Here is a 24,714-nt window from a genome sequence, read left to right as displayed (position 1 = left end):
AAGACAAAAAATATACCAGTGATCCTAGAGGCTGAGCAGGAAGATCTCAAGTTTGAGAACAGCCTAGGTAACTTAGCAGCAGGCCTGGCTCAAAAAATAAAGAGGGCTGGGGAAGCAACTCAGCTGTAAGGCACCCTTGAGTTCAATTCCCAGTACCATTAAATAAATAAATTTAAATGTACATATAAATATATTTATTTTTTAAAAAAATTAAGGCAATCCACTAATAGTGTGTACCTCCAATTTAAAGGGGAAGAAAGGCTCAACGAGGTTAGCGAGGGGGGCTTGCCTCTAGGGGGCAGCCTAAGCCGGTGGGGACCAGACTGCTGCCCGCTAGCAGACACAAAGCCCAAGGCCGTCACAAAGTCCCCAACAAAGTCCTGTGAAGGAATATGTTCCCGGCCTGGCAAACAAGGAGGAGGTGCTAATGGGCTTACCTGGGGGCTCCTGGCTGCAGGCCAGGTCCTTGGTCCTGGTGGAGGAAAGCGGGCAACAGGGAAGGCAGCCAGGAGACAAGAAAGGGCTGAGGCTCACTGGCCGCTGCCCCATATCAAGGAGTGCAGAGGCTGACCAACCCCCGTCGCAGCTGAACCCAAGGGCTTCAGCGTAGGCCCAGGGAGCTCCTGCTGGGAGAATGTGGTGGCCAGGGCTCCCGCCTGCTGCCTCTCCCCTAGAGGGCGCCAGCAGGGCCTGGAGCAGTAGGAAGCAGAGGGGGCGCCAGCAGGGCCTGGAGCAGTAGGAAGCAGAGGGGCGCCAGGTTGCAGGAGAGGAGGCCATGAGCACTCGGGTCGAGAAGCTGCTGCTGCTGCTGGCGCTGCTACTGTCTCGGGTGGAACCCGAGGAGGAGAAGGGTGAGTGCAGGGGGCGCTGCTGGCAGCACTGGTGGCATGGAGGGGATGACGGGTGCCGAGGTCAAGGGCGCTCACCTTCTCGCCTCCACCCAGAATCGCTGGAAGTGGACCTGTTGTCAGGTAAGGCGCCCAGGATGCCCGCTACCTGTGTGGCTGTGGTGCGCCTGCACCGGGGTGCAAAGGACGCCTCATCCGTTCCTCTCCCTCACCCCAGATTCGAGGACTCATCTGTGTTTGAAAGTAACGGGGCCCTGTGGGAGGGCTGGGCCTGCGGGCCACAGGGGAGGATCCCAGAACCACGTCTCCTTCCACGGCCAGACCCAGGATGCGCGGGGCCTCGCGGGGCCTCGATGGAGCCCCTGGGGGGGTGCCAGGGACCCCGGGGGCAAGCCAGGCGGGGTGGGCCTGTCTCGTTCAACACAGCCACCACAGGTTCGTCTGACCATCCCAGGGCCATGCGGCCACCGGACCCTCCCGTCCCGCGTGGTGGGTGGAGAGAACGCGAGACTCGAGAGCTGGCCATGGCAAGGGAGCCTGCGCCTGTGGGGCAGCCACATGTGCGGAGCCAGCCTGCTCAGCCGCCGCTGGGTGCTCACTGCCGCCCACTGCTTTGAAACGTGAGTCGGGGAGAGAGCTGGGGGCAGGTGGGAAGTGACCGCGGCCAGGGCCACACTTGCATACACCATTTCAGGTGTATGCAGCCCAAGGCTCTTGTACTGAGCCCAAGGCTCTGCTGCAGCTGGTTGTACCCACCTGAGTTTCTGTGGGTGCCCCTGGAGGGAACCTTTTTCAGTTTCCTCCAGAATGTTCTTCCATTGCATTCCCATGCACCGTTGAGTGTATTGCTGGCCCTTTTCTTTCTCTCTCCCCTTTCTTTTCCTACCACCCTCCACCTACCTTGCAGATGTATACCTCAGGAGTCGGGGGCTAAGGGGTGGGGCAGGTGCTGGCCAAGCAGCCTGGCCTGTGGAGCTCTCTCCAGAGCAGCGGTTTGACTCAATCCTGCCCAGCACCCACACCACTACCCACATCTGTTCAGTTCTTTTGGGCTACATAGGGGTTCATGTCATTAGGACAGCTCTTGGAGGTGACAAGACCACTGGAGGGAGCCACTGTCCTCAGAGAGCCCTGAAGTGAGGGCTTTGGTTATGTTTGTCTTGAGGGCCCATCAGAGGGACTTGCTAATGGTGTTTGAGATGAGCAGGTGGTAGTGGCCCCGCAGTGTCCCATCAGGAAGGGGTGTAGGTGTACTCAGGTGGCCGGCTCTCTTCTCCCCCACCAGTTCCCTTGATCCCTTTGAGTGGACGGTCCAGTTTGGCGAGCTGACTTCTAGGCCAGGTATCTGGAACCTGCAGGCCTACTACAATCGTTACCAAGTGGAAGATATCTATCTGAACCCCCAATTCAAGGGGAAGGCGCCCTATGACATTGCCCTGCTAAGGTTGGACTCCTCTGTCAAGTACACAAACCTTATCCAGCCTATTTGCATCGTTCCCTCCGCGTTGGAATTCGAGAACCGGACTGACTGCTGGGTGACCGGCTGGGGGGACATCAGAGAGGGTGAAGGTGAGGCTGGGGATAGGTGGGTCTGGGAGAAGGTACTACTCATCCCATTTAGCCACCAAGCTCAGCTGCCCCTCTCTGGACTTGGGCACCTGCTCAGCATTCTCTGCTCAGAGGCTTCTCTCCTCTTGCTCCCACTGCAAGGTCAGGAAGACAGGCTCATCCCCTTCCCTTGCAGACACCATGTGAACCAGAAGGAAGGGGTGCAGAGGAGGCCAGCTTGGCCTGTCTGAGAGATGGGGGTCCTGAGGGTGTGGAGAAGAACCTCAGCCTTGCTTTATTCATGTGTCTTCCCACTTCCTCAGCCAGCCCACCATTGAGCCTCAGTGTGCCTTCTGCAGCCACCCCAGTTCCACTTGCCTGTCCCAGAGAGCTGAGCCCTTTCTTCTCAAAATTTCCAAGCCACAGGGTGTGGCCAGCACAGCTGCTCAGTAGGTTGAGGCAGGAGGATCTCAAGTTCAAGGCCAACCTGGGCAACTTAGTGAGACTGTCTTAAAATGAAAAAAAAAATTTAAAGAGAGAGAGAGAGAGAATTTTTAATATTTATATTTTAGTTCTCGGCGGACACAACATCTTTGTTGGTATGTGGTGCTGATGATCGAACCTGGGCCGCACACATGCCAGGCGAGCGTGCTACCGCTTGAGCCACATCCCCAGCCCTTAAAATGAAATTTTAAAAAAAAGAACTGAGGGTATAGCTCAGTGGTAGAGCACTTGCCTAGCATGTGTGAGGCCCTGGGTTCCATCTCCAGCAGCTGGGGGCGGGGGAGCTCTTAATCTCAGGGTAGCTCTGAGGTTTAACAGGGTTAGCACCCAAGCTCTTAGAAGTGTCCAGTGTAGAGGAAGCACTATCTGTGTGTCAGCTCTTGTCATCCTCTACAGGGTCCTGTGGTAACTGGACCCAGACAGGAACTGGGTTCACATCAGGCTCTGACACTTCTCTGGTGCCTTTCTGGAGGTGACTCTTCCCCTGACCTGTTCTTTATCTGGGAGTGGATCTTGATGCCACACCATCCCAGAGGTGATGAAGGAACCTTGAGAGCACATGGTTCAGGCCTTGGAGGTGCCCCGGATGTCATCAAGGAGAGAGCATCAATGGATGGCTCCCACCCTGTCTGGCATCTGGATGCTGCAGCAGGGCTTTGTTAATCATAAAACCATCTCAGCCTTCTTAGCCCCTCCCCTTATGCTTATTTTGACGGAGAAATCACCCCACTGCCTCAGGCAGGAGCTTTGTGTACATTCTACAGTGAGAGAAACTGAGTGTTGGCAGAGTGCGAACAGCCTGTACTTCCACTGGTCCCTCTTCCTTCCTTCTTCCTTCCTTCCTTCCTTCCTTCCTTCCTTCCTTCCTTCCTTCCTTCCTTCCTTTTCTTTCTTTATTTTTTGGTACCAGAGATTGAAGACACAGATGATAAACCACCAAGCAACATCCCCAGCCCTTTTTAAAAAAAAAAATTTAAGATGTTGATGGATCTTTATTTTATTCATTTATTTATATGTGGTGCTGAGAATTGAACCCAGTGCCTCGCACACTCTACCACTGAACCACAAATAATATTTTATTTAGAGGCAGGGTCTCACTGAGTTGCTTAGGGCCTTGCTAAATTGATGAGGCTTGGTTTGAACTTGTGATCCTCCTGCCTTAGCCTCCTAAGCCCCTGGGATTACAGGGGTGCACCACTGCACCTGGCTCCACAGGTCCCTCTTTGATATTGTTCTTTTGTGTGTTGCAGGGGTTGCTGGGGATTCAACCCAGGGCCTGGAACATGCACTCTACCACTGAGCTACACCCTAGCCTTCTTCTGTAACTTGTTGATTGTTCCTGAGTACAGGGCTGGAGCCCAGGCCCTGCAGGAGACAGTTGCAGGCATTGTTGGTGCCCAGGGTCACCCCTACCCAACAGCCTATGATGTCTCTCCCCAACCCCAGCAGAGAATCAAGTTGCCTGTTTCTCTGTCCCCTGTCCCCCACAGATCTGCCATCTCCTTACACCCTCCAGGAAGTGCAGGTCTCCATCATCAACACCACCATCTGTAACCACTTGTACCAAATGTCAGACTTCCGCTATAGCATCTGGGGAGACATGGTTTGTGCCGGACAGCTCGCAGGCGGCAAGGATTCCTGCTTTGTGAGTGTCACCCCAGCCCACCATGATCTTCTGCAACTAGTATCCCACTGTTCCCAGCCCCAGGCCAGACATCAACTTATCACCCTATACCTCATTTGATCTCATGCTAACCCTGGGAGGTGGAGACTGTCCCACTTTGTAGATGCAGAAACTAAGGCTCTGTCTCTGCTGGGGAAGAGACAGTAGAACTCATACCCAGTCTCCTGGCTCCACAGCCACCCCTGCTCCCCCAGCCTCTCTGCAGGCCCCACCTACCCTGCCCAGGGCTGGGCTCACCCAGGCTTCTCCCCAGGGTGACTCAGGAGGACCCTTAGTCTGCGAACTGGAAGGGCTGTGGTATCAGATTGGAATTGTGAGCTGGGGAGTGGGCTGTGGTCGACCCAACCGGCCTGGAGTCTACACCAACGTTAGTCAGCACTTTGACTGGATCCGGATGCTGATAGCCCGTAATGGCATACCCAGGCCTGACCCCTCTCCTGCACTGCTGTTCCTTACTCTGCTCTGGGTTCCCAGGCTCCTGGGACCAGTCTAAATGAACCTGGCCTTTGAGGGTTGGAACCTTCTGCTAGTTAAAGCTTTGGTCCTCTTCTGTTCTGTTGGCTAATAAACACATTCAGCATTCCTCCAGACTTGGTGGCTTCCTTGACAGTTTCCTCCTGTTCACCCCTGTCCAGTTCAGCCCAAGACCTGTCCCCAACTAACCAAAGGCTCGGCTAATGCAAACAGCAGAACCTTCTCCATTTAGTTCAATCAGATAATTTTCAAGAGGGGTGTAGTTGTAAGGTATCTGGGAGCTGGGAAGAGTGGGGGTGTGGGTGCTGGAGAGCATCCCAGTGTACACCATCATGCAAATGTCAGTCACTCTTGGTGTTACTCTGGTCCCCTAAAAGCCAAACTAGGACCAGGCCTTTGGTGCAGGTGAGGAAGTTGGTAAACTGAGGCAGGGAAGTACTGAGTTTATACAAACAGTTTCTCCTTGTGGGTAACCTGAGCACCGGTTCACTGAGGACAAGGACAGCAGGGCTGGCATTCCTCCTGACCCCCAAGGCACGGGTGGTCCCAAGGCATGGGATTCTCCAGAGCAGGAGCTGACTCCAGCTGAGGCTGTCAATCTGAGCTTCATCAATTGCAGCATCAGCAGGAGGTGGTGGGAGTGGGCAGTGGGAAGACACCCACCACCCTACCTGCACCCGAAGGCCCTCCTTAGTGTGGCCAGAGACCTGCTCACCAGGGCAGCTTTGGTGGGGGGTCTCTAGCCTATTCAAGCAGAGTGGGTCTTGCAAGATCCCCAGATGCTGTGAGAACAGAAGATGAAGATGCTGTGGCCAGATTCCTCTCTCCTGGTGCCACCCACAGCTCCACTTCCTGGAAATTGCACACCCTGAAGCTCCTCTCAGGTGTGAGCCTGGGAGGAAAGCTAGAAAGGGCTTCTGACTCCCCACTCTGGGAGTGAGCCGCAAAGGATGTACTGCCCTCTCTACACTGTGGCCTGGTCTCCTCTCCCCCGTCTCACGGTTGCCACGGAGAGATTAAAAACCCTTGTGGACAAGTTCCGTCAGCACTGAGCCCCACGGGCAGCGTCCTGTCCCAGCACTCCTGCGCCCTTACAGAGCCGCCACTCTCCTCCAGGCCCCCCTGGCTGCTCCACCTGCACTGGCTGCCGGTCTGGTGTGTCGGCCCAGCCTGGCCTCTGCAGGCGCCCGTTCTCCGTCTAGATCGCCCCGGCAGCCTCGGTGCAGCCTGCGCCCGCCTGCTGCTGGCTGGACCTGCTCCTACCGCACTTCACACCTCTGTCCCTTCATGCCCAATGCCTTGCAGGATGTGTTCCCCGGGTGGCCTGCAGCCTGCAGCGGCCTGGAACTTGGAAGAGTGTTGGATCCTCCCGGCTGAGGTCTGCGCCCGGCGGGGCCGCAGGGGGGGAGGACGCGCAGACACGTGGGTCCCGCCCAAGCGCCGCCCCTCCGCTGTGCAGCCCATGGGGGCGACCGCTCGTTGGACTGAGGGACCCCAGCCGGGACATCCTGCCGGGTCGGCGGCTGGGGAGGAACAAGGGAGAGACGGCTGGGCAGACCCTGCAGCCCAAGGCGGGACGCCCCCTGCCGTCCGCCCCGCGCGCCCGTGGGGTTGAAGCTGCTGCGCGGCCCGCGGACCACGCGCCCGAGGCGGGACCCCGACAGCAGTGGCGCGGCTGCGGCCACCGGGTCCGCCCTGCTCCGGAGGCAGGAGTCAAGGGGAGAAACTGCGGCCCCGCCCAGGGCCTCCCCAGGCCTCCGCGTCCTCCGTCGGATAAGGGCCGCGGCCGGCCAGCCCTAACAGTCCCTCGGCTGCGCCTCCCAGCGGGGCGACCCTGAGTCCCGCGTCGCGTCCCCGCCCGCGACCAGCGGTGCTGGCCTTGCAGTGAGTCTGAACTCACTCACCAGCAGCGGCCTTGGAGACACACCCTTCCCTTCGCCTCACTCACGCTGCAGAAGGAAACTGCGTCAGGGGTCGGGGGACCCCATCTGCAGAGGTCCCGTGCCATTTGGATCCAATGCCGGTCCTTTGCGGTACCGATTGGCGCGAGTACGGATCAGGAACTTCAGTCTCCGCTTGGGGACTTTTAGGCCCTTTGGGTGCACGTGGTGTGTTTGGGGTAGTGAGCAGCTTGACACAGCCAGGGAAGGCCGCAGTCCAGTTTCTCCTCTCGGGGAACTTGTTTTGGAAGGGTGCCCTGTTTATTCTGGTTTCCTTGGGGGGGGGGTGGTCGGTGGGTGGGTGGTGCCCTCTGAGAACTCCTGCAGGCGCGTCCTGATCAACTTACAGCACTCAGCCTGAATCTAAGCAAAAGATGATCTCTTCAGTAATAGACCTGGCCCTGGTATTTTTTGGAATAAAAAAACAATTTGAAAGTAATTCTGAAGACAGCATTGGACAGGATTTTATTCAAACTCACCAAGGTTAAATTGCCCCTGGATTCCTAGACACAGCTGGGGTGTGGGGAGCAGACTATGGCTCCTTTTTTTTTTTTCTTAGCAGAGAGATTTCTGCTCACATTTTGTCATTTTGTTTTAACATCATGGAGGTTTATTTATTTATTTTGGTCCCCGGGATTGAACCCAGGGGACCTTAACCACTGAGCCACATCCATCCCTTTGTATTTTATTTAGAGACAGGGTTGCCGGGTTTCTGTTCTCGCGACTAAAAGGCTCAGGGGTCACTCTAGTTAAACTGGGCTAACTGGGCTGCAGGAAATAACCACACAAGAGACACAAATACCTTTTTTTTTTTTGGAGTTGCTGTGATGGCTCCTCTGACCTTAAGGGTCTGCAGAAAGAGAGAGAGAGAGAGAGAGAGAGAGAGAGAGAGCGCGCGCACACACACACACACATACACACACACACACACACACACACACACACGTGCTGACCCCTGTTATTGAGGAGAAGCTATTCAAATGAGGCAAGGAGTCAGGTTTCAGGGGGCTGAGTCTATCTTCATGATGTCCACTGTCAGCAGGTTGACTGACACCTGGGTAGGCCACACCCAAGGGCACAGTAAGAGGAGGGGACACACGCAAGGCACTTCCATGGAAGATTCTATCCTAAACAGGGCAAGGGGTTATATTACAAAGGAACAGGTGAACATAGCTTCACCCATGGGGCTGTAGGAAGACACACCCATTTCTGTGACTGAGTGCCTCAGCACCCAGCTGGGGAGTGTAACTCAGTCACCCGAAAGGTTGGCCTCCCACACAGGGTCTCACCGAATTGCTTAAGCCCTTGCTAAATTGCCAGGGCTGGCTTTGAACTCCCAATTCTCCTGCTTCAGCCTCCTGAGCCGCTGGAATTACAGGCATGTGCCACAGGCGCTGACTCATCACTGGCTTTTTTGTTTGTTTGTTTGTTTGTGTTTTAGTTGTAGATGGACAAAATGCCTTTATTTTATTATTTTTATGTGGTGCTGAGGATCGAATCCAGTGCCTCACATATGGTAGGAAATGCTCTGCCACTGAGCCACAACCCCAGCCCCACAACTTGTGGCTTTCTTAAAAAAGTAAATGAGGGGCTGGAGATGTGGCTCAGCGGTAGCGCGCTCGCCTGGCATGCGTGCGGCCCGGGTTCGATCCTCAGCACCACATACCAACAAAGATGTTGTGTCCGCCGAGAACTAAAAAAAAATAAATATTAAAAAAAAAATTCTCTAAAAAAAAAAAAAAAAAAAAGTGCGATCTGGCTACCCTCTCTTTTAAAAAAAAAAAAAAGTAAATGAGGGTTGAGATTGTGGCTCAGCGGTAGAGCACTCGCCTAGCACATGCAAGGCGCTGGGTTCAATCATCAGCACCACATAAAAATAAACAAAGGCATGTGTCCAACAACAATTAAAAAAATATTTTTTAAAAAAAAGTAAATTGACTTTTGGGTTCTGTCTGCTTCGATTAATACTTTTGTTTGATTGGCATGCCTAAGATATTTCTGCGAATGGTTTTAAGTTACTTCTTGAACTGAAATTACAGGTTTATATGAATGCATTGGATTATTTTTTCCCTTCTGCCTAGACAAGATAATTTTGTTATTCAAGTTTTCTTGGAAATTTGCACTTTTAGTTAACCCTAGGCAGAATGCAAACATGTAAGTTTACTCGGATTCATTTGAGATTGGGCCCAAAGGAGCAAAAATGTAAATTAGGCTTTTTAAAATGCAAGCAGCTGTGACCCAACTCTGTGCTTGCCTGTAATTCCAGGGACTTAGGAAGCTGAGGCAGAAGGATAGCAGATTTGAGGCCAACTTGGGAAACAGGGTGGGCTGGAGAGCTGAGGGACTCTCATTCCCCAGAAGGGCTCCAGGTAGGAGGAAGAGCAAGATAGTGGGAGGGCTGCGGCCATCTTGCACTGCACTTGTACACCTGACTGGTCTTGGGGCCTGAGTTCCCAGACACTCTGGGAAGAAGGAGATGATTGCAGCTCATGGGCTCCTGGGCTCATGCTGGGGTGGGGCTGGGCTCACACCTGTCCTCCAAACTTGGGCAGGGCCTAAGGCCTCCACACAATGCCTGAGAACAGGGGTCCAGGCCTGCATGATCTGGGGTCCTTGACCCAGCTCCCAGGGCTCCCCTCCCCCTGCTCTTGTCCTGGAATCACAATACTCACCTTTCACTGGGTGCTAGCTAAAGTACTGAGTGCCTGACCTGACACCTCCTGTAGGACATACCCCCTGCCCCCAAGAGCTCTTATGACCCCCAACTGTGCAGCAGAGGAACTGAGACTGCAGGGTGAGGACCTGCTGAGTCCCACAGGAATGGGCAAAAAATTCTACCTCCTGCTCTGTGCTGCAGCTGACTGTGTCTCTGTGGGCTGGGTGGGCAGTGGAGCTGTAGAGCTCAGAACCTGCCACAGGCATCTTGGACAAGCAAACCCACTCTGCCCTGTTGGCCATTGACCTTCCATCCCCAGGCTCTGTGGGCCTTAGGTGGGCCAGGACACTAGGGGTGAGAGAGGTAAACTCATTAATCAAGGACACTGGATCCTAACAGGAAAAATGGAAGTACCTGCCCTCTGACCACCCATAGCCAGCGCCTTGACATCTGCCCACTTGCCACCAGGGGGCGGCAGTGGGCCTGTCTCTTGGGATCAGGGGCCTCCCAGATGTGCTGCTGGGCAGGGATCTCTGGCCAGCCTTGGCACTGGGGCTGCCCTTCACCTCACCTCCAGGTAACCAACTTCCAAGGGCCTCAGTGCCCCGGGAAACCATGACCCACTGAGCACCCAAATGCTGCAGTGCAGTGGAAATCATGCGTGGTGACAACCCTGGTGTGACGGCTTCTCCACTTGTTCATTTTCATCTCTAACTGATCTCCCGAATTCTGAGGGGGGAAATCTGGATTTTAGTTGCTTGAGTATTTTGAATACTTTTTTGCTTATGTGTTCCCAAGACCTCTGCTCTGGGGACACAGAGGGACATGCCTCCTACATCTTTTAGTGGAATGCAACTTTTTTTAAAAATTTTGTTTTTAGATGTTGATGGACCTTTATTTTATTCATTTATTTATATGTAGTGTTGAGAATCGAGCCCAGTGTCTCACAAATGCTAGGTGAGTGCTCTACCACTGAGCCTCAGCCTCAGCCCCTGAATGCAACTTTTGTCTATGGAAAAGATCCTCAGTTTTCAAACCAAAGACCTCTAGCCTTGGACATGTTTTATCTGACATTAAAATTTCCTCATCTGCTTTCATCTTTTGTGCAGTTCTTTCGACAATGTATATTAAAGCTGAAACAGAAAAAAAGCATTTAGAAAGAAATGGCAGGCTGGGGATGTAGCTCACTAGTAGAACACCTGCCTAGCAAACACAAGTCCCTGGGTGTGATCACTGGTACCACCAACAAAAATTAAATAGAAAGAAATGACAAAGAAAAAACTTTCTCTACCTACTTCTGTTTGCACTCACAGAAATGTACTTGCTGGCATTTTGTAAGAAAGTCCAGTGTTGCTGAGTGTGATGGCCCACACCTGTGATGCCAGAGACTTGTGGGGTTGAGGTAGGAGGAGTGCAAGTTCAAGGCCAGCCTCAGCAATTTAGCAAGACCCTGCTGCAAAATAAAAATAAAAAAAGGACTGTGAGCGTAGCTTAGTGCCTCTGGGTTCAATCTCCAGGATCATTAAGGAAAAAAAAAAAAGAAGAAGAACAAGAAAAAGAAAAAGATACTCACATAGTCTCACCAACCCAATGATGGACTTTGTGATTTCAAAAGAAACTGAAGTTTCACATGATTCAGAAACCTTAGATGGATAAAGACACAATCCTCCCACTTGAGGAGTTTCTGTACTGTGCAGGGCAGTTTCCAGTGGATGAGTAAACCTCCTTTGTAGACATCACCACAGTCCTTGTCATATCCATCATCCTCTGCCTCAGTGAGCTGCTTGCTCCCAGAGGTGCTCTGTGAGCTGCAGCCATCGTGATTGACCCTCTCTGTGCTCATAGTTCCTCTGCTGAGTGTGGTGCTGAGGAGGTGACTCTCCCTGGCTCTGCTGACCTATTTCCTGAGAGAGGCAAGAGCCTTCCAAGTCCTCCCCTCTGAGGGTGCCCATTACTTGCTTCAGCCCATGTGGAGTCAGGATGTTCCAAGTGCAGCTAATGCGCTGCATCTTCAGACTGGCTCAGTCAGGACATTCCCCTGCTGCAGAGGCCATCTTTACCTTCTCATTTATTTATTTACCCATTTACATGTGGCACTGGTAGCTGAACCCAGATTCTTGCACAAGGTAGGCAAGTGTTCTATCCCTGAGTTAAATTCCCACACCCCCGGGGGATGGGGGGGTCAGTCTCTGTCTCTCTCTCTTTTTCCCTTTTTATTTATTAAGACAGAGCTCCCAAAGACTTGGGATGCTCCTGCCTCATCCTCCTGAGCTGCTGGGATTACAAGCATTCGCCACCACATCTGGCTGATTCTGCCTTTACAGCCTTCTCCCGTGGAATCCCTCCTCCAAATCCTTGCTCTGCCTTCTGAGTTCCTTTCTTTGCTTTCTATTCCAGCTTACCAATGCATTTCTTACTTAGCTATGACCAAATTAGTGCTGAGCCCTTCTGCTAAAATGTTCTGCTCAGCAGTGATGTTTTAAACTTCTCCACACTCTCTTTTCTCCAGTTGCTCCTTTCCTGGACAATCCTTGCCTCCTCCTGGAAGACTCCTCCTGAATCTTTCTGAGGGTCACTAGTTCCAAGTTTCCCAGTTGTAGAGGGGTGTAGTGGTGAATGCTGGTAATCCCAGTGACGGGAAGGCTGAGGCAGGAGGATCCCACATCCAGCACAGCCTTGGTGACTGAACTGTCTGAAACTTTCTTTAAAAGGGCTGGGGTGCGGCTGGGCATTAGAGCATCCCCAGGCTCTATCTCCGGTACAGAAAACAAAATAAGTTTCCCAGTTGTCTGCTCTCCGTGGATTATCTGGGCTTTCTCTGTGGTCAGCTGACCTCCCTGCAACAGACCCTCTGATGAAGGCCCCGAGTTCTCCTGGAACATTCTCCATCCTCCTTGTTGGGCCGCCCAGGGCCAACTCAGCAGGAGCAGGGGTTTCCAATCCAGCGCAGTCCAAGAAAAACATTGGCCCTTGACCAGCTCTGGGGAGACCACAGGTGCCCTGGGATGATCCTTACTGAGGAGTGTCCCTGCAACCTTGGAGAATGGTGCCACTCTGGGTTCCACTAACAATGGGATTCCTCGAGGGGCTTGGGCCACAGGCAGAGACTGAGTAACCAAGGTTCCTACCTGGGCATCTCATGTCTCCCTGACCACGCCTCAGTATAGCCCTGGTGACCAGAAGCTGCTATCTTCCCTTGTGGCACTCCTTCGGGCCAGCAGTCTCAGGTCCACTCTGGGAGAATTCAGCCCTGTCCACTGGCCTCTGCTGGGGAACACATCTGGAGAGAGGCTCACGCTTGTGTCCTCACCCAGGAGCACACTGACTCTTCTGAGTTCTGTGGGACCCGGTGGGGACTCTCTGACCCAGGGGGTGTTGGTGCTGATGCCTGGCTGACTGTCCATTCACAAGTGGGACTGGTACACTGCCCCCACTCCCACAGGAAGCAGAGGCCCTGGAGGCCTGGGCAGTTGTGTGAGGCCACTGCAGGCAGCAGGCAGAGAAGGAGCTGGAGCCCTGTGCATGGTGGCAGCCCAGCTCTGTGGTTGCAAAGGAGCAGCACCTTTAGCAGGAGGGGCCACACTGCTGACTCCAGATCAGCCTGCCAGGAGGAGGTGCTAGTGGGCTTCCTGGGGGGCTCCTGGCTGAGGGCCATGTCCTTGTTCCTGGGGGAGTTTGTGGGTGGGGGAAAGAGGACATCAGAGGAGACAGCCAGCGCTCGTGGGCTGCAGAAAGAAATGGGGTGTTGGGGTTCACTGGCTGCAGCACCACATCAAGACGTGTGCGGGCTGACCAACTCCTGTAGGAGCCGAAGGCACTGTGGTCCCCAAGGATCCCTTGGTCCCAGGGAGCTCATCGGGTGAAGGTGGTGGCTAGGGCTTCCAGCCTGCTGCCTCTCCCGCAGGGGGCGCAGGCAGGATCTAGAGCGGAGCTGCAGGGAGCAGAGGGGGCGCCAGGTTGCAGAAGAGGCCATGGGCGAGAGGAGCTGCCCACTTCTGCCGCCGCTGCTGCTGCTGGCGCTGCTGTGGCCCCCAGGACTCGAGAAGCAGGGTGAATTCAGGGGGCGCTGCTGGCAGGGCGGGGCGACGGGGGCCGCGGGCGTCGTGGAGGTCAGGGGCGCTCACCTCCTGGCCTCCACGCAGACTCGCAGGAAGAGAACCCGCAGTCAGGTAAGGCGCCCCCGATGAGCACCCTGCGCGGTGCGCCGGCGTCGGGTGCAGAAGAAGGTGCGAGGACGCCTCATCTCTCCCTCTCCTCCGCCTCAGGTCCCATGAACACCCTGCTGCTCTCAAGTAATGACCGGGCCCTGGGGAGGGGGTGGGCGCGTCCCCAGAGGCCCCTGGCCCAGCGGTGGGCCTGCCCAGCGAGCTCATCGCGTGTCTGCCCCAGGGCCCTGCGGCCGCCGGGAGGTTCGCCCTCTGATCGTGGGCGGAGTGGAGTCCTCGCGCGGGCGCTGGCCGTGGCAGGCGCTGGTGCGTGTGCGCAATGTCAAGACGTGCGGAGGGAGCCTGCTCAGCCGCCGCTGGGTGCTGTCGGCCGCGCACTGCTTCAGGAGGTGAATCTGGGCATCCAAAGGAACGGCGACCTCCCTTCTTGCACTGGGGCGCTCTTGTATGTTGATACGGCTTCGTGTTTTCCTTTGCTTCAAGCAGGGCTGCAACTGGCAACAAACAAATGACTTTATAAATGACTTTCCCTGGCATCCCTGGAGATGACGCTGTTCAAATTCTAGCATCACTTTTTACCAAAACATTATTGTGCATTTTTCTTGTAATTTCCTCTTCTCTTTCTAACCAAATGGAACCACCATAGTTTCACCTCCCAATGGAGTGGGAGGCTTGAGTTGAGGAGGGAGCTATGCTGGTCACCCAGTTGGCCAGTGGAGCTCTCCCCACCCAGCTGTTTGACTTCCAGTCCCAGGACCAGCACTGGCCTCACATCTGCTTTGTTCTTTCTGAGTGGCACAAGACTGTGCTCTATGTCCTTAGGACAGCTCTGGGAGGTGACAAGACACTAGGGGGAGCCACACTCCTGCTCCTGCCACCTCAGTACTCTGGTTGTGGCCTGTCTTGGACTGAAGTTTCTACACGGGTCCCTTGAGCCCATAAGAAGGACTTGCCATGGACACTAATGGTGTCCATAATGAGGAAGTAGTAGCAGCCCCACAGCATCACCCCAGCCCAGGTGTGCTCAGATGGCCAGGCCCCCTTCCCCGGGCCCTAGAGGTCACTCTCTTCTCCCCTGCCAGGTTCTCTCGTGCTTCCAGGTGGATAGTCCAGCTTGGTGAGCTGACTCTCCGCCAATCTTTCTGGAGCCTGCGGGCCCACCGAAACCGGTACAGAGTGAAGGACATCATTGTGAACCCCCAGGCTAGAGGGAAGTTCCATGACATCGCCCTGCTGAGGCTGGCCTCCTCGGTCACCTACAGCAAGTACATCCAGCCCATCTGTGTCCTATCTTCTACCTTCATGTTCCTGCACCGGTCTGACTGCTGGGTGACTGGTTGGGGAGTCATCCATGAGGATATGGGTAAGGTTGGGGACAGAGGGATGGGCTGGGCACTATCCTCATCCCATTTAGCCACCAGGTCCTGCTGCCCCTCCTGGACCTGGGCACCTGCTCAGCATTCTCTCCTCAGGGGCTGCCCTCCTCTTGCTCCCACTGCAAGGGCAGGAAGACAGGCTCTGTCCCCTTCCCTTGCAGACACTGTGTGGGCCAGAAGGCAGGGGTGCAAGGGGGGCCGGCTTGGCATGTGCCTTTGCTAGCCAGCAGGGGTGGCAGGCTCAGGACAGCCTCCTGCCAAGGGCCTCTGCCGTTAACTTCCTTCCACTGTGATTTAGTTCACAAACCCAAACTTATAGCCAGCAGTGGCGAAGCAGGCTGTTCAGAGATCTGCAGGGCGTTCCCAACGCTGTGCGGCCATCCTGCCACCATCTACCTCAGAACAGCTCCATCTCAGCAGGAGTCCCCGCCCTCCTTGGTCATTCCTCTCCGTGCCTGGTGGCCTGGGCTCATTGCACCTGGCAACCACCGCCTGCCCAAACCACCGCCTGCCCTCTGCCTGCATGGAGTGCCTGCTCTGGACATTCCTTGCCAACGCAGCCACAGAGTGTGTGGCCTTTTGCATCTGCTTCTTGCACGTGCTATCGTGTCTCCCAGGGTCGTCCCGTTTGCTTGTCCCTCAATCCTGCATCCCTCTTTTTTTCCTTTCTTTTATTTATTTAAAAAAATAGTTTTAGTTATCAATGGACTTTTATTTATTCATATGTGATGCTGAGGATCGAACCCAGTGCCTCACACATGCTAAGTAAGAGCTCTATCGCTGCACTACGACCCCAGGCCCTCCCCCTCTCAATCTCTCTCTCTCTCTCTTTTTTTTTTTATATCTAATTCACAGAATGTTAAGTTGGCTACTTAACATGTACAACTTGTATATTCTCTACCTGGGCAGCAGGGGTGGCATCTTTATTGTCCAATTAGTATATCAAATCTAGGGTAGCTGCAATTGCCTGTCCTTCCGCCGGGTCCCCGCAGTCTTGATGACTGCGCTCAATGTGGAGCGGTCACCCTGGACCTCCCCACTGCTACAAGGTGTGGGCTGGGCACACACATCCTGCTCTGCTCTAGATGGCAGAGGAGAGGCTGAGTTTGCTTTCTGTCTCTGTCCTACCCCAGTACCTCTGCCACCCCCCTACCGCCTCCGGGAGGTGCAGGTCACCATCCTCAACAACAGCAGGTGCAGGGAGCTGTTCGCGTTGCCCTTTCAGCGCAGCTCCATCAGTTTCGACATGCTTTGTGCTGGTGCTGAGAATGGCAGCAGGGATACCTGCCACGTGAGTGCCCACCCCATGAGGAAATCATACCCACCCTGCCCCAGGCCTGAGAGCAGGCTCCGAGCCCCCACCAGCCCACACCTGGAGTAAAGCCACGGCAGTCCTTATTCACCAGCCTACAAAACATACTGCTCATTCTCCACTGGTGGTGCTCCTCCCACACCCAGTCAGCCCCTGGAGGTAGAGACTGAGGCCCCACTTTGCAGATGCAGAAACTGAGGCTCTGTCTCTGCTGGGGAGCAGGGAATAGGATTCACACCCCTCCTGCCAGCTGCACAGCCACCCTGCTCCCCCAGCCTCTCTACAGGCTCCACTCACCTGCCCTGGCTGGGCTCACCCAGGCTTCTCCCCAGGGTGACTCAGGAGGACCCTTAGTCTGTGAACTGGAAGGGCTGTGGTATCAGATTGGAATTGTGAGCTGGGGAGTGGGCTGTGGTCAACCCAACCGGCCTGGAGTCTACACCAACGTCAGTCTACACTTTGACTGGATCCGGATGCTCGTATCCCGTAATGACATGCCCAGGCCTGACCCGTCCCCTGCACTGCTGTTCCTTACTCTGCCCTGGGCTCCCAGGCTCCTGGGGCCAGCCTGAGCATACCTGATCTCATGAAGGTACTGTGGGAACCATAGCTCTGCACCTTCCCCATCCCGTGGACACCCAGTACTGTGTGGTGACAGCTTCCCAGACCAGCCCCTTTCCCCTGCTGTCTTGTTTGCTAATAAACACTCATGCATACTCAAGTTGGCAATCCAGAACATGATGGGCACCCAGTGCTTCCTGGACCATTGTCTGTATTACCCATGACCTATGCAGCCCAGGACCTGTCCTTAACTCCTAATCTTGTCCAGCTGTTGGTCACAGACAGCTGAACCCTTTCCAGTCAGTTCACCCAGAAAGCTGATTTGTGGGAAGAGGGTCATAGCCCCAGGGTGTCTGGGAACTTGGAAGTCTGGGGAAGGGTGACAGGGAATAAATGTTCCTCGTGGACAGCGCCCCCCGCCCCCAGTCTTGGTGTGCCCCACTACATGAGTCTCAGATGCTCCTGGTGTTACCAAAGTCCCGTAATGGTAGTTTACTGGGGTGGTGAGCTCAGGAAGTACAGGCCAGGAGTGTGTTGGGTTTTCCCACAATAAAAAAGAAGCTAAACTGGAAGTGGACTTAGCCTGAGACCCTGCCTCATTTTTTCAATATGGGACTGAGACACGGGGTGGGTTTAGAGGCTCTTTCCTCCTTCCTAAAGTTCAGATGCACATTAATCAACCTGCTGCAGACTCCTCCCCTAAAAAGAGCCAGTTTCTCAGGAAGAACCCATACCGGCCGGGCTCTCTGGGTCCCCTCCATCCTCTGTCCCTGCCTTTCACCCCAATCACCGTTCCTAGCAACCTGCTGAACGGTGCCCAGCCCTACAGCCTACCCCCCCTACCAAGGTCTGGCCCCACTCCCATTCAGCCCTCCAGCTTTCCAGCTGCTTCTGTCCCTGAACAACTGGCCCTATCTCCACCAGGCTGTCCACTGGTGGCCAGTCCTGGGGAGGCCTGAAGAGGACGGGAGCTTACTGCTTTTATTCCTGTGGCATTGTGTTTGCCTTGTACCAAGCACTGATCCAGGCTCTGCCCATTCATCCAATCACACTGGAGGAGAGAGCCACGGCCCCACAGAGCATGGGTGTTTTAGTTCTGGGGAATCAAACCCAGGTCTCATATAGGCCAGGCAAGTGCTCTCCCAGCCCAGAGTGGTCTTGAGTGTGGGTCCAGGCTATGGGCAAGACTAGCCTTAAAACTTCCTGCCCCACCTCCACACCCAGAAGCTGGGTAGGTCCCCAGGGGGTCCCCTCATGCCCAGCCTACTGCCACACTCAGCCCTGTTGACCTGCTCCCACATCCACAGTGCCTGCTCGGAATGGAGCACTGTTCTGCCCACTGGAGACTGTTGACTAAATGTTTGAGCCTCCAAAATTCCTATGTGGAAGCTCTATATCAGTCAGCTTTTCACTACTATAAAAGTACCTGAGGCAAACTAACTTCATAGTGAAAAAAGGTTTATTTAGCTCAAAACTCACAGGCTCCAGGGCATAACGCTGGCATGGCTCAGTTCTGGTGATGACCTTCTTGCTGGCAGAGCCCTGAGCTGTGGGGCGGGTGGGAACTCATTCGCCTCTGTGGTCTCCCTCCCTCTTCTTACAAAGCCACAGGATCCCATCCTGGGGGCTCTATTTGAACAGCCTATTCTAATCTCATCACTTCCCAAAGGCTTCACCACAAAAACCATAGCAGTATCCAGTTCCCCTCCTCTTAATGCCATTAACATGAACCTTTGGAGATTAAAATGCTTCAAGACTTGAGGTTGGTGGGGGGGCAACCATACTCAAACCATAATCCCCAGCGTGACTGTTTTTGCCTTTATGGAAGCAATTGAGATTAAGTGAGGTCATAAGAATGGAGCTCTGATAAAATAAGATCAATGTCCTTAGAGGAGAAGACAATCACTCTCTTCCTCTCTGCACCCAGAGGCCGTGTCAGTACCCAGCAAGATGGAGGCCTCCTAGCAGGACAAGGGGAGGCAGCCTCAGAATGAACCAGACCTGGTTGGCTTTGACCTTATACCCCATCCCCCCTACCCCCACACCCCCCAGAACCTTGAGAAGTACATTTCTGTTTAAGCTGCCACACCTAGGATAACTGTCACAGCAGCTTGGGCTGACTAGTTCAGGGCCATAAACCCAGACCCGGCTTCATGGAGAGGAGATGAACGATACAGATGAAACCTCCAGACCCATGTCAAATCAGAATCTTGACATGGTGTGAGGGAGACATGGCCTCAGCAGTGAGGCCTCTGAGCAAGAGACAGAGGAGCAGAGGCTGAGGGGCCAGGAGTGCCGACAGAAAGGGAGAGGGGCTGCACAGCCTGTGGGTGAACCCAAGGGGTGACTCACAGGTCTGGGCATTGTCCTGGACCCAGCCCTCCACTGGACCCCTTCCCTATCTCCTGGCCTCACCCTAGACCAACAGTCTTGCTATGTTCTGGCCACCCCAAGCCAGAGGGTGGACTGTTTCCTAAGGTCACACCTGCATCTGGCTCTGATCAGCTATGCATTACCACTCTAAGCTAGGATCCAGGGGGTGTTGGCCTGGCTAGGTTCTCCATATGGAGTCAGCCGGCCAGGCCCGAGGTCTGGGTTCTGGAGTCTGCAGTCAGGGCCCCATGTGGGGCTGGCTGGCCCAGCCAAGCTGGGATTACTGGACAGAACAATAGAGCTCAGAAGCCCCAGTGACCATGCCCCACCAGGAGGCAGGATCAGGTTCAGAGATGAGCTGCCAAGGATTCTCTGGAGCTTCCCAGCCTGACCGCAAGCCCCAGGTCTCCGTACAGGTATCCTCTCCCTGCCACCTCCCAAGTGCTGCTCAAAGAATCTTTGTTTGAGGCTGGTCAGTGAAGCCACATCCCTGCCTTGGCCCTGCCCAGCCTCCGCCCCTCTGCCCTTTAAGCCCCAGGCCCTCCCCTAGTCCCAGATAGTGAAGAGGGCACCAGGCTGTGAGGGTGAGAGCAGTGTCCAGGGCATGCCGGGGCAGGACAGTGCAGCTCCTGGGTAATGGGAGGGAAGGACGGTGTTGGTGATGAGGTTCTAAGACTCCTGTTGAGGTCTAGGAGACCCAGATCTGAAAGCTGGGGGGACTGCAGACTGGGCTGGAGGTGGTCACCCAGGACCGGGGCTGAAGGAAGGGTATTAAGCCTGGGTGGAAGGGATAGCACAAACAGAAAGGCCACTGAGGGAGGGGCATGGGGTTAGGGTGTTCCTTTCTGCTCCCTGCCAGAGCCCAGCACTGGGCAGAGCTGCCTTACCCAGTCCAGCCCCGGAGACAGGATGATGGGGGCTTCCCAGCTCCAGATCCTGCGCCTGCTGGTATTCGGTGAGTGGAGCAAGGAGTAGGGGTGATAGCCACAAAGAACTTGGCTCCAGGTCATCCACGTCACCACCTCTGGGCCTACTTCCGGCCCCCCCACCCCGCATGTTCTCAGTTCCTGACCTTGGGCTCTCCAAGTCCCAACAGGTTACCTGTGTAAAGGGCCTGGGTCCCACCCCCATCCCAGTGTTCAGGAAGGTGACATCAGGTAACCAATCACATAGGAGCCTGGCACAAGCTCAGTGCCACACATATGCCCTGCCTCCCTCCTAATCTCTGACCACCCCCCCAGTTATCTGACACCAAGTCCATAATCCAGCTCTCTCTCCACTTCCTCCTCCAGGAGCTACCGGGTCGTTGGCGTCTGCAGGTAAGAAGCCTCAGAGCTGCCCCTCCAGGCCCTAGGCCTTGTCTCTCCTACGCACACTTGTCTCCAGGCCCCAGTCCTCCGCCAACCCTGGCTGTCCCCTTGTTGTCTCACAGCCTGTGGGCAACCCCTCATGTCCAGCCGGATCGTGGGGGGCCGGGATGCCCGTGAGGGAGAGTGGCCCTGGCAGGCGAGCATCCAGCACCGGGGGACGCACGTATGCGGGGGGTCACTCATCGCGTCCCAGTGGGTGCTGACTGCAGCACACTGCATGGCCAGGTCAGCTCCCTGAGCCCCAGATGGATGCAGGTGGGGAGGAGGGTGCCTGAAGGTGTAGGCAGGGCCAGTTCCCCACAGGATGGTCTTCTGGGTGGGGTCTGCTTCAGTGATCCCCTCCCCTGTTGTGCAGACAGGCACTTCCATCTGAGTACCGCGTGTGCCTGGGGATGCTGCGCCTGGGCCCTGTGTCACCCCCGGCACTCTCTGTGCCAGTGTGGAGGGTACTGCTGCCTCCAGACCACTCTATGGATGCCACCCGCGGTGACCTGGTGCTGCTGCAGCTACGCCACCCAGTACCAATGAGTGCCCACATCCAGCCCATCTGCCTGCCCATGCCTGGTAGTCACCCACCACCCAGCTCACCCTGCTGGGTCACCGGTTGGGGCACCCTCCGCCCAGGAGGTGAGGCATGGAAGGCTTGGCATGAGGTTATTGAGGGAACCCCTTTCTTTATCTAACTGGGCGTCCCAGACCCTCACAGTCCCAATTCAGGACACAGAGCCACTTGTAAGAACCTGAAACTTCTCCCCAGAGCCAGATCCAGGGTGTCCCCTGCCTGACAAATCAGAATCTCGGGCTCCACTTCTTCCACAAGCCCTGCTCTACACTCTGCCCTCCCCTGGCTCTCAGAAGTCTCCCCTTTTCCCCAGTGCCACTTCCAGAGTGGCGTCCCCTGCAAGGAGTGAGGGTGCCACTGCTGAGCTCACGCACCTGTGACCGCCTGTACCATGTGGGCACCAGCATCCCTGAGGCGGAGCGCATAGTGCTGCCAGGAAACCTCTGTGCTGGCTACCTCAGGGGCCATAAGGATGCCTGCCAGGTGTGTCCCCCACCTATAACCTCTGGAGTCCATGCCCCTGTGTCCAGCACCCTACCTCCCTAGAACTCAGGACCCAGCGATCCCACCCCCAGGCTGCTTCCCAGCCCCCAATCCCGAGGTATCACCCCAGCGACCTGGGACAGCTGCCCCGAAGTCTTGGGAGGACTGGGACCTACAGTAGCCTTTCTGTTTGTTGCAGGGTGACTCCGGGGGACCCCTAAGCTGCTTGCAGTCTGGGCACTGGGTCTTGGTGGGTGTGGTGAGCTGGGGCAAGGGCTGTGCCCTGCCCAACCGTCCTGGTGTCTATACCAGCGTGGCCAAGTATAGCCCCTGGATTCAGGCTCACCTCAGCCTCTAATGCTGGGTGGTTTTGGTGCTGCTGACCTGAAGCCTCAGCCTCGGTCCATCCAGGACCTGCACACATTCTCCTCTCAGAGATCCTAACGGGCCATCCATGTACTCTCCATTCCCCTGCCTCTTCTCCTCCAGGGCACTCACTGAATGTGATTCCACAAGCCAGCAATCCAGGGACCTTCTGTGTGTCCTGGGGGCTCACTCTCCTCCTTCCCCTCCTGTCTCATCTTTACCCTCAGCTCTGGCCAGGGATGAGGGCAGGACAGCAGATATAGGCAAACCAGCTGCCCCTGTCTGGCCTGTGTCCCCCTTGTTTTCTGGAGGAAGACAGACATATGCAAAGCATAAGAGAGATTCAACACCAAGGAGCGTCTCCATTGCTGGCTCTGAAGATGGAGGAGCCAGGAACTGAGAACATCCCACAGTGGCCTCTGGTCGACATCCAGCAGGGCACAAGAATCTGGGACCTCCAAATGCCAGTTCTGTGAGCCCCGCCCTGATGACCCCTTGCTCTCAGCCTAGTGAGACCCTAAGCAAAGAACCCAGCTGAGCCACTGGACTCTGACCTACAAAGTCATGATTAAATAAATTGGTGTTCTGTTAAGCTGCTACCTTTCTGGCAATTTGTTACACAGACATAACAACTAGTAAAGATTCTGCTCCACTGTCCTGGAAGTGTTCTAGGGGAAGATGGGCTGGTCCTCTGCACTTCAAGAGACTCAGAAGCCTGTGTGCCTGGCTTGGAGAGTTCCTCGGCAGGGCTGTCCACAGTTGCTACTGCTCCTGAGGCTTCTGACCCTCACTCACTCCTCACACCCCTAATCTGGACACAGCCTCTCTCCAGTGTGGCTCTTTGCCCTCCCTCTGCTCCCCTTCCAGCCTGGGGCCTGATCTCTTCCTCTCAGATAGAGGTCAGTTTCTAGAGTAGCAGGGGAATAAGAAACAGCAAAATCTGGAAAATTATTTTTTTTGGGGGGGTGCTTACTGAGAATTGAACTCTGAGGCACTCAACCACTGAGCCACATCCCCAATCCTATTTTGCATTTTATTTAGAGACAGGGTCTCACTGAGTTGCTTAGCGCCTTCCTTTTGCTGAGGCTGGCTCTGCTTCAGTCTCCCTAGCAGCTGGGATTACAGGCGTGCACCACCGCACCCAGCTCAAAGCCTGTTCTTTGGAGCTGATCAACAGAGAGATGGGGAGAAAGGGGGGGAGTGCATCAAAGTCCCTGCAGGCCTACACAGGCCTAAGCCTCTCTCCCTACCAGTGGACTTACTTGATGGTCACTGCTGGGTCAGGCCAGGTTGGTGGGGCAGTAGGCAGATGCCCAATTTTACTGCAGTCCATTCTGCAGTAAAATTGGGCTGCCTGTGATGGGGTCACTAGGGACTAGGGTGCTCAGGACAGGGTATGGCCAGCCTGCAGAAGTCCAGGGGCACATTTGCAGTGAGACCCTGTTGGGTCATATCAGCTGCCCACTGCTTCAATCTGTGAGTGCACCTCATGCCTTTCTCCTCTCATCACTTCCCTGGCACAGGGCCAGCCAGAGATAGTCCCCAGGATGCTTCTCCAAAAGGGAGCACATGAGACATTGAGCAAGCCAGGGCCTGGGGCCTGCCTCTCCATCCAGAGAGCCTGTGTATCTGAGGAACACCCAGGCAGCCAAGGCTGAGGAAGGAGTGAGATGGACAGGGCTGGGGGTTGGGGGACCAGTTACAAAAGATGACTGCTCCCAGTGGTACCCTAACAACACCATGCAGGGACACAGTGAGGTACTGAATCTCATCAGTTACCTCAGACTCTGCTAGGTGGACTTCCCCATTTGTCAGGTGAGAAAACGGAGACAGAAAGTCCCAAAACTGGGGGCTGGGGATATAGCTCAGTTGGTAGGGGGCTTGCCTTGCAGGCACAAGGCTCTGAGTTCAATCCCAGCACCACACACACACAAATGAAATAAATAAAGTCACACAGCTGGCCAGTGATAGATTGGGCTACCCTCCTTTTTTTTTTTTTTTTTGGTATCAGGGACTGAATGAACCCAGGGGCACTTAACCACTGAGCCACATCCCCAGTCCCTTTTTATATTTTTTTTTAGGGACAAGGTCTCACTGAGTTACTCAGGTCCTCACTAGTTCACCACCATGCCTGGACAGACAGGCCCTCTGATCCAGGAACGGCAGAGGTGAGGTGGTATTTCCTTTGCTCTCTCCATCCTGCCCTAACAGCTGGTCTCCCCGGCCTCCTCCATTCAGCCCATTCCTGAGGTGGCCGCCCATGGTGCTGGCAAGTTGAAGCACCTCTCAGTCCTTGCACCGCTGAGACCCAACTGCCAGGGTAACTGAAAGCCTGGTCCTCATCCTCAACGCCAATCCAGTAACAAAGACAAAGTCTTGAGAAAAAGGAAAAGGAAGGTTGATTGCTTTGCTAGCAAAGGAGATACAGAGGACTGCTGTCCCAGAGGCTGTGATTCTCCCCATCAGCAGGAACAGGGGGGCTTTTATAGAG

The 24,714-nt window shown here is 55.0% G+C and overlaps 3 protein-coding genes across 3 annotated transcripts; all 3 read left to right on the top strand.

The window, feature by feature from the left end:
• The first annotated feature begins 775 nt into the window (after positions 1-775).
• LOC113180408 (testisin-like) lies at positions 776-5,077 on the top strand. Its single transcript, XM_077802668.1, has 6 exons — positions 776-851; positions 945-1,091; positions 1,303-1,468; positions 2,134-2,417; positions 4,391-4,545; positions 4,838-5,077. Exons 1-6 carry the CDS (start codon positions 776-778, stop codon positions 5,075-5,077), a joined length of 1,068 nt encoding a protein of 355 aa, XP_077658794.1.
• Positions 5,078-13,625: 8,548 nt separating this feature from the next.
• Positions 13,626-17,080, top strand: Prss41 (serine protease 41). Its single transcript, XM_026385307.2, has 7 exons — positions 13,626-13,704; positions 13,797-13,823; positions 13,920-13,946; positions 14,044-14,209; positions 14,903-15,183; positions 16,330-16,487; positions 16,841-17,080. Exons 1-7 carry the CDS (start codon positions 13,626-13,628, stop codon positions 17,078-17,080), a joined length of 978 nt encoding a protein of 325 aa, XP_026241092.2.
• Positions 17,081-20,351: 3,271 nt separating this feature from the next.
• Prss33 (serine protease 33) lies at positions 20,352-22,215 on the top strand. Its single transcript, XM_026385652.1, is given in 5 exon segments — positions 20,352-20,418; positions 20,872-21,037; positions 21,168-21,439; positions 21,688-21,857; positions 22,057-22,215. Coding segments are annotated over 5 exon segments (834 nt in total).
• Positions 22,216-24,714: the final 2,499 nt, after the last annotated feature.

This window comes from Urocitellus parryii, chromosome 9 (assembly GCF_045843805.1).
Source record: "Urocitellus parryii isolate mUroPar1 chromosome 9, mUroPar1.hap1, whole genome shotgun sequence".
NCBI lineage: Eukaryota > Metazoa > Chordata > Mammalia > Rodentia > Sciuridae > Urocitellus > Urocitellus parryii.
Note: the sequence above shows the minus strand (reverse complement) of the source record. Positions and strands in the feature narration are given on the sequence as shown.